This window comes from Grus americana, chromosome 2, assembly GCF_028858705.1.
Source record: "Grus americana isolate bGruAme1 chromosome 2, bGruAme1.mat, whole genome shotgun sequence".
In the NCBI taxonomy this organism is placed as follows: domain Eukaryota; kingdom Metazoa; phylum Chordata; class Aves; order Gruiformes; family Gruidae; genus Grus; species Grus americana.
This window is the reverse complement of record NC_072853.1, coordinates 22,875,250-22,893,132: the sequence shown is the minus strand read 5'-3', so window position 1 is coordinate 22,893,132 and position 17,883 is coordinate 22,875,250. Positions and strand designations below refer to the sequence as shown.

Sequence of the window (17,883 nt, the reverse complement as noted above, 5' to 3'; positions counted from 1 at the left end):
CGACCTCATTCAAAACGGACAAGGTGGGGTTTTGTTAAGGTAAGCTAAGCCAGAAATACTCTTGACAGAAAATACACACTAACTTGTGACACACACACACACACACCTTCCACCACTTTAGGTATGTTTCCATAGCTGTGTTTCCAAAAAGGAAAGTAAGAATTCAAGCCATCAGACATAAGAACCAAAACTATGTGCTTTATGTCTAAATGTGCATTAAGATGAGTGAGGAAATCAAGCCTTTTCTTACCCTCTTATTTCAACTTCAAATCAGATTTTAATATTCTTCCTGTATTTCTGCAAGAGACCCCCCTTTCTTCCATTTTCTATACCAGCAAACAAAGGTGCTAAAACCAGTAGGAATAGGAGCCAAATCCACTCCCCTTCATATGTCACTGGGATTTTTTTTAGTGCTGTGAAAACACAGGTACTGCAAGGCTACATTCAGTTTAAGAAACCAGGGGAAAAAACATTCTCTATGACTTTATTTTCCTGCTCTTCAGAAAAATCCCAGGGGATGATATTATTCATCTCTTGTGCAGTGTTAGACCAGAATCAGACCGCATCTCTCATTTAGATGTGATAATTCTGATCAACCTATTTAGGTAAGAAAGTATGTATGATTCACTAGTAAATACCATTGAAAATTGGTAGGAAAAGGATATCCAGCACAGAGGAAACAAACAAAAAACCCCACTAATTTAAAAAAAAAAAGTTTCAGTATTCACATAAGCAGCAATTCAAGTACTATAGAAAACTTTTATTTTCAATAGCTCCATGCATAGCATTATCACGGGATTCATTAACTGAAAGCATTGCCTAGATCAATTCTGATCTCAAGTTGCACTTGCACTAAACCTTCTCCCTTAAGGGGGCAATCATAAGTTCTCTCCCCCTCTTCTCAGCTGCATATTTTTATGAAATATTCAAGAATTCAGTGCCTTCAGTATCTCCTCCTCTTTCAAGTTTGGATTAAATTGGCAAAACTGTGACAGTGAAGGGAGAGAAACATGTATTTTTGGTTTCCTAGGAAACCAGACTCAAACAGAACTCCAGAACTCATTTCTTGATAAGATAGACTTATTCAAAACATTACCTAACTTGAAGTTCATCTTAAAAAAAAAAAAAAAAAAAAAAAGAACAAAAAAGAACACAAACAAAGAAAACCAAACCACACCAACAAAACCACAGAAAAAAACATACACCTAATTGTCTCCCCCCAAAGGCAAGCCACTGAACTGATCCCACGGTATGCTCTGGTTCCCATCTCCCCTCACTGCAAGCCAAAACAGTAAGTACTGCTGCAATACCAGCCCATCTCTCTTCTCTCCTTTTAAAAAGAAAAAAATGGATTTTTAAACAAACTCATCTCAATTCCAAAATCCAAAGTAGTCTGGATGTTGCCAAACCTATGATTTGCAAGTCCCACTGTATCATGCAAAAGTTACTGAGCAAACATGCACACATCTGAACTATACAAACAGGAAAGTATTTTAACTTCTATTCTACAGAATCTTTATACAGAAGATTAACAGAACATAAAGCCCAGAAGCCGCCTCTAATACAACTTGATATGAGTTAGAAAATTAATCTAGAGACCTTCAAGTCTTTTCCATGCTGAATGATCTTGTTCTATGCAGTTTCTACCTTGATTATTTTCCTTATGTACTTGTTATGCATCAAGTGAACCCACATTCCTCTCTGCTAACTATCATAAAACAAAAGAAACAGGACTTGATTAGAAGTCAAAATCAAAGTACATAAGGGTCCAAAAATAAATATCTAAGAGACACTTACTGAAGGCAATCTGTACAGAAAAGTAAAGTTCTGCTCTTCACTTAAGACATTTCGAAGAATTTGGGAAGAACTGAGACATGGTTTTTGTTATCTTAAAAAAAATTCAGATGCATAACCTTTACAATACTAACTAGAATTATCGCAACTGGTATTTTAATGAAATTACGATGTATTAAACAAGAATTTATTAATTTCACAGTAGTTGGAAAGCATCTTAGCTTTGTATTATTACTTTTTTATTTCTATTTTTAAAATCAAGAGCAAATTATTCTTAGTGTTTAAAAAAAAAAAACCTAAAAAAGAAAAACCTTCTCTGTCTTGGAGGGCTTAGAGGAGTAACCCCTAAATTTAAGGGTCACAAAGCACCAGACATGCAGAAGGGAGAAAGTAAAAATTAGCATATGTTTTTAAATCAAAATGCTAGAGCCTCAGAAGTCCTGAGCCAAAAGCAGTCTTGTCATTTGTTTTTTTGTGCTTGGAAGGAAAAAAATCAAAAAGCTTTAAAGCATAATTTGACATAACTGAAAAAAGGGGGCGGGGGGAGAAAGTAAAAGTTCTTATCTTTCAGAATCATTTATAAAAACGTGACCAAGAATCGAATGCATATAGAATCAGTTATTGACAGTTTTCTTTTACAAACTCTGATGTTATACTTCCAAAAGAGCACCCAGAAGCAAGATGAAAAGTGAAAGCAAGAAGAGTGTAAAGTTTCTAGAGCAAAAGACTTAAAAAGGGTTCTACGTAGTTCTGAAGGACAGAATGTTGGTGTTTTTCCAGAGAGTTATAGGCAAGTTTCTCTGGCCATCAGGTTTTTCTGAAAACTAGCCTGCAGGGTTACGTGACACAAGCAAGGACCGGTAATTTGTACTATATTTAACATACCAACAATAGAGTCATCACAGCACTGACTAGTGTCCAGCTAGACTATTCCTACTGTTTTGATCACATTCAGATCTCAGATTAATTCATTTCTGTGCAACAAACTTATTTTTGCCCATAAAACTGAAATAACTTAAGACATACAGAGAAGGCACAGCATGTTCTACAAATTGCAAATTACACCTTTGAAGACTGGAGTTAAGACATAGCAAGTTTCATTTCAGTTGTCTCTTCCCACAAGAACTGGGGAAGAGTTAGCCCAGTTTCTCTGTGGGGTAAAAGAAAAAATGGAAAAAAAATACTAATATTAGGAGGTTGCAATCCCCTATAGGGAAGATTAGTGTAAACAGGGGAGAAGCTTTAAAAATTAAGCCAAGGACAAAATTATTTCCCAGACAGCTAGTGAGGACAGTGAAACTCTGTATACTACTTTAACCTATCTCAAATACAAAAGACTCAGACTGTAGCGCAGGCACCTTTGAATAAAAGTTACCAACCACAGGTTGTCAGACCATCCCTATGAACTGATCCTTATGATCTCAGAAGGTACTAAGAGAATAGTTAATGCTGTAGAAAGCTGGTTAGTATGGTTAAAAGGAAATTCTACTGTAAATGATTACTAATAGCTATTTATCTTCTGAAGGCCGGTTCTGGAGGAATGCATTCAGGTATGCTTAGAGTAAGAACTCCTGCTTTGAATACTTGGAAAGAGTTGGGAGAATTTACTTCCTCCAATGCATCTGTCTAATGCTATTATGCTGATCACTAAAAAAAGAAGACTCACATTAAAGATTTTTCACCCCTTTCACTGGAGGATTCTTGATTCTACAGCAAAATAAAGCAGCTTGACAGATGCAACTAAAACTAGAAGAGGCAAAATGAAATACAAAGCCTTTGCTGCAGAACAAAAAAAAAAAAAAAAAAAAACACCTTTGTCTAATCACATGATTGACAAGATAAAGATGGAGGAAGCCCATGAACCTTCCTGGTGAACCAGATGAGCAGAAAAAAAAACATTTATTAGAAAAATATCAAAACGTCATTTTGACACACAGAAAGAAAAGCTAGTATGTAGTCAGAGTTTAGATGTATTCTTTTCATGCAGTGCACCTAAGACAAACTTTAGATTTGGCTGCTATGTTTTCAAATATGTTTACTCAGCAAGAAAAGATTACCTAAATTATTTAGCCAATGCAAAAGAAGACTCAAAGTCTTTTATAAAAAGCAATTGTATGGGACAGATGATATTTCAAAAATAGCTGGACTTCAGTTACAGCATTTTACTGGTATAGCCAGAATACTACAGCATTTATGAGGGGAACTTAAGATGAAGAATAAATTCTCAATCTAACCGTAACAACTCTAAGCTGTTTTGCCCTCACTTGAGGCATTTTGATTTAAAAAAAGCTGTATAATTTTTCTGTAAAAAATGCTGTATCTTAAGAATATATGTTAGTAGTAAAAATCATGCAAGTCACTAGAAGGTTTTAGAATTAGCTTTTATGAGCAAGCCACACAGCAGTCTCAGCATCTCGTTGAGCAGCAAAATACAGACGTAAGTAATGCTGATGTTACAAAGCCTGGGATCCTAAAAAAGTTAACTTTCATGCCACCCACAAACAGGGTCAACAGTTATTCTTCAATGCCTAACCTAATCCCTCAAGACATCCCAGTGCATCTTTTGTTTTGCGCATCTTTAGACTGCTCCTATAAGCAAGAACTGTCTTCGCTGCATACCTTGCACAGCATGGAGCACGCTGTCAGTGCTTATACACAGAAAAATAAGAACACATTGGCATTTTCTTATCAAAAGCTGCAGGATACAAACCTCCAGGAAGATATGATTCACTTGCTGTGTCATCCCCATCATCTCCATCTTCATCATCACGACTCAACAAATTATTTACAGCAAGGTTTACATCAAGATTTGTTCGCTGGAGTTCCCGAATAATAATACTTCTGGACTTTCCTTGTAAAACAACTTGTGCCTGTAAGACCAGAGTATAAATTGGTTACTGGTCATTCTCAGCTCACCAACCACGACTCATAAGAAAAGAATGCTAAATTCTAAAAGAAGTCTAATAAAAAATAAAAGAGGTATTATTAATTCTCCAGAAGTCAAACACAGTACATACGGACAAAGGCTCACACAGATTTTTCACAGTATCTTGTACTAGATATTGAACCTTCTCTCAGTTCACGTTAGGCCACTGAATTCCAACTTTGATGCTGAATTTCCTAGTGGTCTACCTCATAATCCACCTCTCGAGATGCTTAATACTGTAGTTAAAGGATAAGCAAAATCTGGTTTTGAGAATATGCTGTATGTCTCTATAAAAATGTTTAAACTTACTATGTCAATCAACAGTTTTGCAATCAACTGTTGTTCCAAAACTACACCTCAATCCCTCTTTTTGACACTAGGTTCTCTTTTCCACTGCCCTTCAACATGTAACTACCTTATTTCCTCTGTTTTTCTCATAATTCTGCAATACTTAGATTTTTATTAGCAAAGTGCAAATGCAGAAAAAAACCTTCCAAATGTTAAACAGATGCAATGAATTTATAGAACCCAGAAGCTTTCTGGTCTATTCCACTACCCTAGGACTCAGAGCATTTTGTTTTTCCAGACAGACTACCCTCTGCGGAATGCCACAGAAGATGACAGAGCTCTGGAAGGTCACAAACTGTGTGAAGAAGGTAAGAAACCAGCACTGAATGTTTTCCTAACACGGTAAAAATGAGGCACCAAATAAAACAGTCTGTTGACAAGCAAAAAAAGAAAGGGACATTTAAACAGCACAGAAAGGTAAACTTTTTGTCATAATTGTCTATGCCAGAAGTTGACAAATTTTCAAGACACTGCAGAAGCCAGTTTGTCACTGGTGGGTCTGTAGACACCTTGCCTGCTAGGTCCTGTCTTGTGCCAGTCATGCTATAGGCCATTCAAAGCACACAAGCAGATTATCTTTGGCCTAACAACTAACATCTGTATTGCAAATGTAGACGGGCAACTTGTTTTGAACTAAGAATTAAAATGCATTAACTAGTCAGGTGTTTTCAAAGTATTATTTTCTTCAAACATGGAGGAAAATGTTGTTTTAACAAGCTCCAGTTAATGACACAATGTAAAGTCCATCAGGCTTTAGTGCATTAAGAGGCAAAAGCAGAGCAATCTATATTGAACATTCATCAGTTACATTCATAAAAATTAAGCAGAGGTGTCCATGAAGAAAATTTATTAGTATTTTAAAGAGATTAAATATGTTTAATGTCTTTCATTTAAATCTAAAATGGATCACTCTGTTTACCAAACAAGGAAAAAACCAGTCAACCTGCCCCTGTTCCTTATACTCCTTCAAGAAACTTAACTTTATTAGCTACATGCTTGATACATTTCTCAAGTATGTGATTTTCTCACTACATCTTCCATCTGCAAATGAACAATGCATGACATTCCTCATCTAGATTAAACACATACCTTGCCTTAGTGGAAGTTTGGGAAACAAAAATTCTAGAATCCAAAAAAAAATCTATCACTCATACTACGCGTTTAAGAAAAAAAACAATTCAGCTAGAGAAAGTCAATCTTTTCAATTATACGTCATTACTCCTTGGAGAAAAAGCACTACTGTAACAACACATTCCTGTTCACATGCTATGAGAAGCTCTCCAGGTTTTTGGCAACAAGCAGTTTCTAGCTCACGTACCTGTGAAATGAGTTCCTCTGGAATGACTGATGCTGGAATCACTGGTTGTGGTTGACTCCCCAGCAGTCCAGATCCTCTGTCACGTCCTGTGCGTATAACTCTGGTCTGCCTTCGAGAATCTCGAGCTCCAGCAGATGATCTACCAGAAGATCCTCCACCACTTCCACCAACCCCTGAACTCCAGCGACTTCTAGAAGATTTAGATTACAATTTTTTTTATATAGCAGCATACTTTGGGAACTACTTCAAGAAATACGTCTTTAGTTTTATTATTAATAACTTGTAGACAGTCTCTGAAAAATACTGCAGATTGTCTTCACAGACAAACATTATGAAAGTATCTCTCAAAACTAGAAAGAACAAGAGTACCAGGCAATTGATAAAGTTCTGAATTACACAGAAGAAATATAAAACAGGACTCCAACTAGAAATTGCACTCTTTCCTACTGATATAGTTGTGTGGATGTATACATACATAAATACACGCATGCACCAATTCCCAGACTTTCCAAAAGCAACAGTATTAGCAGTGTAACATCTAACATTCTGCTGTTAATTTGCTATTATAAAGCACACATGCACCAGCTTCATGGTCAGTGGACTCTGACAGAAGGTTACTATACTCAGATGGGTCTTTTAAAATTTCTGAGACTTGATTTACATTAGAAATTGCTTAAGATAAGACTGGAAAAATTAAGTAATCTTTACTGCAAAAGAAATCTTACACTAGATAGTTCTCTGATCCTCATGGATGGTTTTCAAGAGATACTCTACTCTGGACCTATTCCTATTGGAGAAATTAACATCAACTGTATAAGTTGCAAAATCATGCCTAAACTGACTGAACAGCTTTTTCATTTCTATGAGTCAGTATCAAAACAAGGGAGTAAAAAGGCAGTGATTTGGAGAAATAGACAACTTGCCATCATTACAACTTTCCACTAATCTTAACACCACAGAACTATGTCAACTGAATCTGTTCTGGAAGTAAGAGGAGATACTCTGCTGTCATGAAAGGTTAAGACTCCAGTTTGTTCTCCAAGGGTAACTAAACTTTATTGTACAAGTCTACCTTGAAGGATATTGGATATGGTATTATTGCTATTTAATAATCAGTATCAACAGAGCTTTCCTGCTCTCAACCACCCTAATCCTTAATCTCCTTACAAGAAAAGAAAAGACAAGAAAAAAAGGTATGTTCTCTGAAACAGTATCTAATAAATTCACGTTAAAACTATACCACATGTAGCTATAAAAGCTAATTAAGTAAGAATACTTGTCTTACATTTTATGGCTTAGGTTGATTACTAGCATCCTTCTCTTTTTCTGTTGTTGGGTGGGTTTTTTTTGTTTCCTCCTGACAAGACCATGCAATCACAGAATAACTCAAGTATCTGCCTAAACCAAGGCCCTGTCACAGACACAGCTAAATTTTCAGGATCTAGCCAGTGACCGCACAGACAATGACACGACAAAAAGCAATTCAACGATGGCTTTAGGAAAAGTCTTGTCTCATGAGTTAGAAAAAGAGCTCTAAAAAAGGATACTACTGAAAATGGAAAAAAGAGACAAAAAACCCACCACAAAACCAAACCCAAACCAAAGAAGAATGTGACATTTTAAATAAAATGAGCCAGTTAATCTGTTTCTAAAGGTGAGAAGAGGGCTGAAGGGAAAAGAAGGGGGCTGAGGGGAAGTCAAATTCTTCCTACACAATCTCAATTCAACTCTCACCAGAGATGTGGGTTTAAAGAAAAGGTTACATATTAGCTTTTAATACCTATTACATATTCATTTTCTACTTTAAGTTATAAACTATCAATGACAGACTTAAGACATCTAACAGTTAAAACCATTTATACCCATAATTTCAATATTCTAAGTGTGTACTAACTTGGTCCTATTACAGAGGGGAAAAAAAATCATAAGGACACAGCTATTCCTATTAAAGTGGTCTAAACCTAGAATAAATATTAATATAGAATGGAAATCTTTCTGCTCATTTCTGCTCACCTACTAGTTTTCCACATCTCTCCCATGCCCACTAGCATGCTAGCAATTTTCCAAATCCAGTGATCTAATCTAAGGGCACCACAGTTTGAATGTTTTTAGACTCAGTTTACTAAATTAAGTATTCCCTTCATTTAATAGAACAGTTATAGTGTCTACTGCTACTCTACTAGTTCGGTCACTTTCAACTATCTAGTTCTGAAACATGCAAGGGAAGAAATTAGGAACTCTTCAGTTGGTCTCCGAAGCACGTAGCCACAAATAATTTTAACCCATTACGCTCAGGTAAAAATAACAAGGAAAAAAAGTCTTACACTTCCTACAGTAAATTTTTAAACATGACAATATCAGTTTGCCTTTAAAGTTTAACACATGGATTTTAGTTTCAGATGCACAAAGGTTTCTCAAAAAGTTTAGGGGGGTGGGTTATCTTTCATGCAACTAAGCCCCAGATGAATTTAACTTATTTGGTAACATAAACAACGAATTCCCTCCCATGGAAAAGCTGTAGTTCCTCCCTCTTAACAAATCATTCACATGCAAAACCCACAGTTTGTAAACACAATTCTCCTTACTATGGTTAGTAACCTTAGGAAGCAGTACTGTTCAACACGTCTTACAATAGCATATAATGAGGAGTTCACTATGATTATGCAATGAAGATTAATTTACATTACTATATAAAGGGACACCATCAATTTTAAAGCTAATGACAAAAAATTGAATCTGTATAGTACATTTAGTATAAAATACAATTTTAAAGGTTCTAAGCGACAACCTTTTCAAAACGTTCCCTTCCCATTACTACATATAAAGCCCCAACAAAACAGCACTCATTACTTGGGGCAGGGGAGAGGAAGGCACAATAAAACCGAGCACACAAAGGTCTGCAAGCATAGATAACGAAGATTCTTCCTGCATAAATGTGCTCATTTTACTTTATGCTGCCAGCCTATCAAGGTCTAAATTGATAGTGTCCCTCTAAAAAACTGCTTTTCAAAATCAAGGAACTAAAAAACGTTCAAAAAAAAAAGACAACACAGCCAAAACCAAGTTATTCTTCACACGTACATGAAGAACACTCCGTATCCTAGGTACTGAAGGGTCACTTGCATATCTGTTACTTTAACCAAGTCAATAATATTTTATTATACCCTACCTACACAACTGCTGTAATTATACGTTCCCTTATACATACTACATACAATTTATATATGTGTATACACATATACTCAAATATGGAACAAACAGATTGCAGCCTCAATCCTATCAAAACTTACCCAAGGGTGTTGCCTGCCAGTCTGCCCAGAGTTTCAGAACCAGACAGAAACCATGGGGAGTCACTAGTCCTGCCTGGCCTGGATGTCCTTCCTGCCCCTGAGCCACTGTTCAACTTTGAACTGAAAGTAAAAGATGGTAAATCAGTCACAAAACAATCCCAAATGGGTTAAGAACAAAACCTGGAATCCCAGGTCTAAATTCTCAGGGACTTAGTCTGGTAACATACCAGCTTAAGCAACACCCTTGGGGAATACTCCAAGCTAATCTAACTGTATATTAAGTAGTACACTGGAAAAAGAAAGTGGAAAGCACACCTAACATCTTCTGTACATCGGCAATCCGTAATAGCACAGTTGCAAATACATATTAAGCTAATTAGTGATTTACGTTAGCCACTGCGCTGTTTTCAGTTAGTGTATATGTACACATTATAATCACCAGGTGTTCTATCCATAAACCTGAGCCTGAGTATGCTACTTCAATATTAAGAAGTGTTTTACATTCAAATATGAACCATTAAATGGTCCTATTAAGGGGGACTTACCTGGACTGAAGACAACACGTCTAGAAAGTGAGACTCTCCAGATCAGACCACTTTCAGAGTGGATTCTACATGAGGCTTAACAATTTAACACAGTTTCTTTCATAAGGATTATTTTTGGAGGGGTTTGTTTCTTGATGTTAAAGAGATCCTGTCTCACTTCTTTTAGAATAACATCTACTACTTATTCCCTACACCAGTTTGTCAATCTAGTCTGTTTGGCTGCATCACCATAACCATTATGTATCTCCTCAAAGTACCATTTCAAAGGCAATCTAGTTTAAAAACAAACACAAAACCAAAAAAGCAGCCAAGCTGCTCATCCAGTTCAAAAGAATGATTTAATATGAAGAAAAGTGTTTCTTACCCATCATTATTATCTGGTTTACCCAATTCCAATCTGTCTGGTTGAACTGAAAAACCAATCCTGCAGACTCTACCATCCTATATTTAAAACAAGAAAAACCAAGTGTCCAAAATTGAAGTGTAAAACAAGTTACAGAAAAAAAAATACAAACAAAACCAAGTCTTCAGTTAGTGAAGACGGTCGATCTATTTGATGTTAGAACAATTAATTTTAACTGTATGGTTTCAAGTTTGTTATCTGAGTAGATTTAAGTCATTTACCTCAAGAAGAAATGCAGCATGATTTGGTCCCACCACACACTGTTTAATAGTGGCCTGTTCCAATACATTCAAAGGAGGGTGGCTGAAAACAGAAAGTAAGCATGTATAACATTTTTAAACTTTTAAAGTAAAAAAAAACCCAAAACAAACAAGCAGTATATGGAAGGAACAATATGCAGTGATGGAACAGTCAAGAATGACTAAATATGTGCATTAGTTGAAGCAACTATGATGTATTTTTAGTCATTAAGCACAGAAAATGCAGAACAAAACCTTAAAAGGTGATAGAGTTTTCATTTAATTTGATCAGCAACAAACAACAGTGGTTATACTTCAAATTAAGGAGTCATTTCATAAGGAGGGTATTTAATAAAATAATTTATCGCAACTGAAAACCTAACATTTTCTTCCTAATATAAGAACTGTGTTATCCGAAGCATTTCTCAACTTTAGTATTAGTAGTATTGAGGCTTTTTAAGGCTTTAGATAAAGTACAATCATTTGCTTCATGTTGCTGTTAGAAAAATTGTACTTTCCTAAATGATTTACAGCAGTATGCAATACGCCTTACCTGTTTAAATTATATTTGTTCAGCTTCTCTGAAACTTCCCTTAATCTGAAACAAAAAGAAATGAAGCTGTTGTTTGAAAGGCATCCTGCACAGTACACAGCACCCGCTTAAGCGGCATATTTACGATATTATGGGAACAACTTACCACCACATTCAATGAAGTTCAATATAAATACTACTTGGTGTCAGGAATCTGTATAAGAACTGGATGGCATTCAGCTTCAAATGAGGTTTTTTGTTTTGGAGGTTTTTCACTTTAAAGTTCTACCCTTCCACCTACTATCTTGCCACAAAAAACATGTTTTCTTGCATTTCTATGTGTTTTGCAAGTCGTTACCAAAAAGCACTACTCTTTCCTTGTTATCACCATTTACAACTTTACACACAAAATAAGCAGATGAAGCAATGAGCATCAACTATAGATATACTTGTGTTTCCTCGTATAAGCTTGAATACAGTATCCCAGAACAGATAGGATTATCATTTTCTAGGAAATCCAAGTACGTGGTGTGTCAGAGCCAAAAATATGACAGTAAATTCCCCAAACCAGAAAAGTCAGGAAAACAGATGCACAAAAGCCAGCGTCAAAAGGGATGAACAACAAACTTTGACTAGTAGACGAAACAATCCAGAGAAAATTCACTATATATAAGGTTATGTTAAACATCGCCTTTATTAAAAGGGAATGTTTCCAAAAGTACTTCCATCTCACTTTCACGGCACCTCACCAAATGAAAGATCAGAACCCAAAAAAGGGCCAACCCATAGACCACTCCTTCTTAGAGGGTACCATGTCCAAAAGTAGAAACTGACACAGTAATTTCTAATCCACTTAGAAAAGATCTTCCCCAAGCAGCAAAGATACTCTTGTAATATCAGGTAGGTATTTCAGGTAAAACTTAGGCTCCTTTCTTCCCAAAGATGACAAGCAATCTGAAAAAGCCCCTAAATACCTTCCAATTTTAGTTAGAATATTCACATTATATTAAGATACAAAACCAAGAGGAAGCCTGTAAAAATAACACAAGATCTTCCTAATTAAGGAAAAAAATCCCAACTTTCCCAGCATTCCACAAAGTCCTAGGTCCTCCTAGCATTCCACAGATTTCCTCCTTAATCAGCAACACCTTTCTAAACCTAACAAAAACACAGGCACACCAGCACTGTTTTCCTCTGTCTGAATCCATGTCTTCAAACCCTTTCTTTTTACTTGCTCCCCTTTGGTTTCTACACACAGACTGCTATGGACAACAGACTTCAGTTACTTGCAAACCCTGAGCATGAGAAAGAATACAGATTAGAGGTCCAAACAGCCAAGTCTTAACATTATCATCGGTGTTTAACTCTAAAGTGCTCATCCTGAGGGGAAAAAAAGGGGGAAAAAAAAAATAAATAAACGTCTGTTTGAAAAACAAGATCATTTATACTGATAGAAGTAACTTTCAAGCACAAGAAGAAAGGACCACAGTGAAAGGAGAGCAGGAAGGAAGTGAACGTGCTTAGAATCGCCTTTTGCTATCTAAGCCAAGCTGCTGGTTTCTAAGTAGGCAATTTCACACTCCCAATTTCCAGCCACAGGCCAAGAGTACGCACATAGGTAAGGTTCTGCGAAGACAACCCACAAAAGGGAAAGAGAACGCAAATTTCACGTGCAATCTGCATGAAAGGTACCCCACAAGAGTGAACTACTGTGGGAGAATGTGGAACGAAGCCCAAAGATGAGTGGCACACACTCCACAGTTTACCATCACACTTTTATAAAGCAAGCAGGGATCTGCTGCATAATATATGACAAGTTAAATGCCCCTGAACTTTCATGTCTTAAGTATATCACCTAACAGTTTCCCAAAGGAATCTTGAGCAGTTTTCCATTAACATTTCTCCTCTAGACAAGCATGAGTAATAATTATGGAATAGGAAAACCTACCTTTAAGTTTATTGCACTGCCTATATGAAAAGCTGATGGCAAATAAAGTAGCGCTTTACTGGAGATGGTTACTAGACTAGTCTATGAGCAACATTTAAAGCTTCCTTATCTGAGCTTTGCGTCACAAAACCTGAGCACTACCAAAGAAAGACATTTTTCAATTTGTAAAAAAATCATAATCCCTTTTCACTTGTAAAAAAAATAATGAAGTGATAGGGAAGAAATATGCACAGAAAGCTAAGTCTTGCATACTCAGTGAATCTATTAGTAACACCAATTTCAAGAGAGTAGGTCTATCTGCAACAAGCATAGGTCAAAAGAGATTTAACATTATTGAAAAGAGGCTGCTATCAACATTTAAGAGGAGGGAGCAGAGAAGGATATAAGTGATGATGCTGAAAGTACTAAACTCTCCTACAGAAAGAAAAGAAAAAAGGAAAAGAAAGAAAAACTACTTCACCTCCCTCGTATGCGACTGCTGTAATAGCAAAATTACCAAGTACTGCCTAATAAGCTTAGAGAACCATGAGGACTTGAATTTGACGCACACAGCACCAAGTAAAAAGGAGTAGTTCCCCAGTGCTGCATCCTGCTGGGCTGCTGGTTTCATCCCCGCTTCCCTCCTGCTGTCTTTGTGCTGCCACCAGCATTCATGTGAACGCCAGTCACAAAACTAAACCAGCAGAAAAACAAGAGTAAAACGGAAAGATGTGTTTGTGTATTCTGTACGGAGAATATGTTTGAGCAAATAAAACTCCTAAATAATTTCACAAAAACATTTCCTGCAGCAATCCAAGCCTTTCTACTTACACAGTTGCATGATACTGTACTACTGACCCTCTGAAGGAAAAAATACAAAATGCATATTTAAGATGAGGTCAATACAATTTTAAGAATACAATTCAATAATTTCAACTGATGGTGCACTGGAGAAAGAGGTACAGGCACAGATGATTTAATCAATTCTTGCATCAAGGAAGGCCAACACTTCCACTGAGACCTTTCTGTGGTAAAACAAAACCCTGATGTGAATACCTGGACAGGCTAAGCTTTGAAAAATTCTCATTAAAAGCAATTAAACTGTTTCAAAGGACAAAGTTAGAAGCAACATGTATTTTGCTCACAAAATGATTTTTGGGGAAATACACTAGCTCACCACACTTTTAGACAAAAAAGTTTAGTGGTGATGGCTTCTGTGTTAAGACACACATTCTTTAAATATCCCTATCAATATTCATCCAAAAACAGTCGTGAGGAAAACAAAAAGTCCGTTTGTCCAGCCAAGTAGGGATTGCTTCAATTTTAAGTTTTTGCAGCTCCAATTTCTAGCCTCTCCATGCTGATTGGAATAGAAGGGAACTACGTTCACACTAAGCAACTGAAGAGGCTCCACATCAGGACTACCGGAGCTCAGACATGTTTATTCATCACAAGATATTACTTCTCTCAAAGTACATTTCTATTTCCAGGTAAGTTTATCTGAGGACCCATCCTTCCACCACATTTGCTTTATAAAACCAAGTTAGGCTCAAAAAAAAAGCGAGAGCTACAGAGAAACTCCGTTTCAAAATACTAAGTATCTTACAGAAATACTGAACTTCAGTACATTTTAAAGTAACTTTATCCTATTTAAACAAGTGCTTAAATACACATAAGCAAAATTCTGGCTTACAATTTGTGCTTTTACCCAGCTTGCAAGAATTGGAATGTTCTGTTTTAAAGTCAGCAGGCTGTCCCAAGAATTACTTTTAAAAGACACCAGGGACTTCTATAATCAATGTTCACCATGTTCAGTTCCCTCCAGCAGTCAGTCAGTAGCAGTCCTACCTTGCCAGTCATCCTGCAGGAATATTCAACCTTCTCAAGTATTTCCATCATGCCAGCAACAGTTCACAGACCAAAAAACAAACCATAAGACATAAGCAGAACTTTCTTACTGCTATAAGGTTTTAGGATAGATCAATGAATGTACGCTCATCCTTCTGCCCATGTGTTAGGAAACAGCTACAAAAATAAAGGAAAAAAACCCAACAAAAACCAAAACACACCTACATCATCTATAGTCAGTGAACATTTGCAAGACCTTTTCAAGCAGGCAAGTAACATGAAAAGCACAGTGCATTGTAAATAGGAATCTCATGAAGAACGATTTGCATAATTTTCCCCTCAAAAACTTACTTGCTGTCGAATAGAAACAGTATTTACAGGTGCTAATATCTAATCTGACATTTCACAGTTTTGGTCTAATAACAGTATATCTAGCACATTTATTTATAAGTATTAAAGCAATTTCTGCCATCTCGGAGATTAATTTCTGTAACAATATAAAGAAAGCTATTTTTCATTTCTCTCTGCAACTTCAGACTAAATTTTTAAATGTCAGCTAGGTCTTTAAAGAACACACAGTAAAAATCACTTAAGTGAAGCAATCCAAACAAAGGATTTAACTGCAGAGATGTAAATTAAAATGTTTTCATGTTGCATGTCTCCAGAAAGAAGGAAGTCTTTCTGTACTCAGCAAGTAACACTACAGAGTCCCAAACAAAATCTTCAGAAGATTCTCTTGGATTTTTCCTGAAGTTGCTCCTTTATAGCCTTAAAGAATTTATTTGTACATTTTAAAGTCAAAATATCACACAGGAGCCCCACCACTTCAGCACCACATGGTGATGTTAAGAGTTGCAGAGGAGAAGTACATTTAAAAAAACCAAACAAACAGCTTGCTATGACGAACAACTTTGAGTAGGGAAATTAAAAATAAAACTAATTTAGCCCTGGTAGGTTTTTTTAAGTGATCGGGCCTCTCTTAATATGTCAATGAAGTCTGCAAGCCAACAAACTTAAGAGACTTTCACACCGGAGCAGAAAGTATACAGGAACTGATAAAACGCTTTTCCAAGGGAAGGCTAACAATAAGCAGATATCCAGGGGGGAGGACGGGGCAGACGGGGACCCAAAAAAACCAAAACCCACCAACTCAAGCACTGGGAAACAGTACTAACAGACCTATCAACACTTCATAATACAGCCTTTATCTCCATCCCTCAGTTGAGACCCAGGGAGGCAGTTATGTGGCGCATTAACAGGGTGCAGCCCAGCAGAGCTGCACAGCCTCCAGATCAAAGCCCTTGCACACTTGCTGGTCTTGAATCACGTGGAAATGAGCTTCTGTGTCTACCGGTGTCATGAAAACAGAGTCTCAGAAATGCAGAAAATGGACATGCAGAAAATGGACACTCAGCTTAAGCAAGAACATTATCTTTGTTTCCTGATCCCAGGATGTCTTGGACACTGAACGCTGTCATTGATGTAAAGTCACATCCAGCTATCTTCCATGCCACAGTACGGCATAGAAAAGGATCCTACTCCTCATCGCCATTTCAACCTTAGAAAGCAGTTTCCAAAGAGATAACCTTCCACAGTTGCTGTACCAGACACCTTTCTCCTAATCGAGCACATTAAGAAATAAAGGTGAAAAACCTCTTCTCCATCTAGAAGGTGTTTGTGGAGAAGGGGAGAAGATTAAAGTGTGCTTTAAGTATTAAGTCATTCTGGGTAGTAAGAGGGGGAGAAGGGGGGACATCCAGTAAAAAAAAAAAAAAACAAAACCTTAAGTACCACACAAAAGCAGGCAATAACATTACCTGTAGAAAATATAAAGTAAGGCACATTAAAACAAACAAACAAAAAAAGTGCAAGTATAATAAGACAGCCTCCAGGGTAACCAATGCTACTCAGCAGTGGGGTGGGACAACCTGTTTAGACTGTAATACACAGATCACTGAAACAAACAAGATGACAAAGCAAGTCACTGCTCCACTCAGTCAGTAATCAGGTATACCATGGCTTACAACATGTCCTCTCCCCATTCCAAGGAATATAAACCAGGACTAGTCAGTTATTACATACTAAGCCAACACCTACTTCTCAGAAAATCCCTGAGCTGCAAATTGTTGTAAGTTGGAAAAGCATCACTGTACGTTTTTCCTATTCTAGTACTCTTCTCCTGTCATCTAGCACTGGTTACTGCCACAAACAGGAGGAAAACAAGACTGTCGCAGCTATTCTTATGTTTCATGGTATCAACCAACACAGGTTTACAGAACATGGCTCCCAAACTTCATTTTCTATTTTGTAAGATTGTTAGCTTGATAAAGGTAGTTCTGACCATTTAACAGTCCTCTCTGGAACAATGGTAGCACACTGTGCTGAATCAGTAAGTTGTAGCAGAAAGGTAATATGGCAAACACAGACAAATTATTCTCTTGAAAATAGGTTTTTGCAATATCCCTGAAAAGTCTTCAGGTAATACAGTGATTACGGAAAGTAAATTCCCTTGCAGTAGACCATTATTATTTCATGATATAACAACAGTGATATAGATAATGACCTATATCGAAAGTCAGGTATAAGCTAGCCCACAACAAGGTTAAAACAGGACAAAAATTAGGAAAGACAGGATAGTGTCAATAACATCAGAAGGTTAAAGACAGACACCCATCAATATCTTATATTCAGAATTAAACACACACTGCATAGG

At 36.7% G+C, this 17,883-nt stretch overlaps 1 protein-coding gene across 9 annotated transcripts in view; it reads right to left on the bottom strand.

Moving 5' to 3' along the window:
• Positions 1-17,883, bottom strand: part of UBR5 (ubiquitin protein ligase E3 component n-recognin 5) — a 91,437-nt gene that overhangs the window by 60,367 nt on the left and 13,187 nt on the right. For 8 of the 9 annotated variants that reach the window (XM_054815121.1, XM_054815123.1, XM_054815122.1 and 5 more), the window contains exons 2-7: positions 11,417-11,461; positions 10,846-10,927; positions 10,586-10,662; positions 9,677-9,796; positions 6,387-6,576; positions 4,505-4,664 (exon numbers count right to left, since the gene is read on the bottom strand). In XM_054815121.1, the coding sequence (XP_054671096.1) occupies positions 4,505-4,664; positions 6,387-6,576; positions 9,677-9,796; positions 10,586-10,662; positions 10,846-10,927; positions 11,417-11,461 (674 nt within the window). The remainder of the gene's footprint in view (positions 1-4,504; positions 4,665-6,386; positions 6,577-9,676; positions 9,797-10,585; positions 10,663-10,845; positions 10,928-11,416; positions 11,462-17,883) is intronic. The other variant, XM_054815129.1, reaches the window with a different exon arrangement.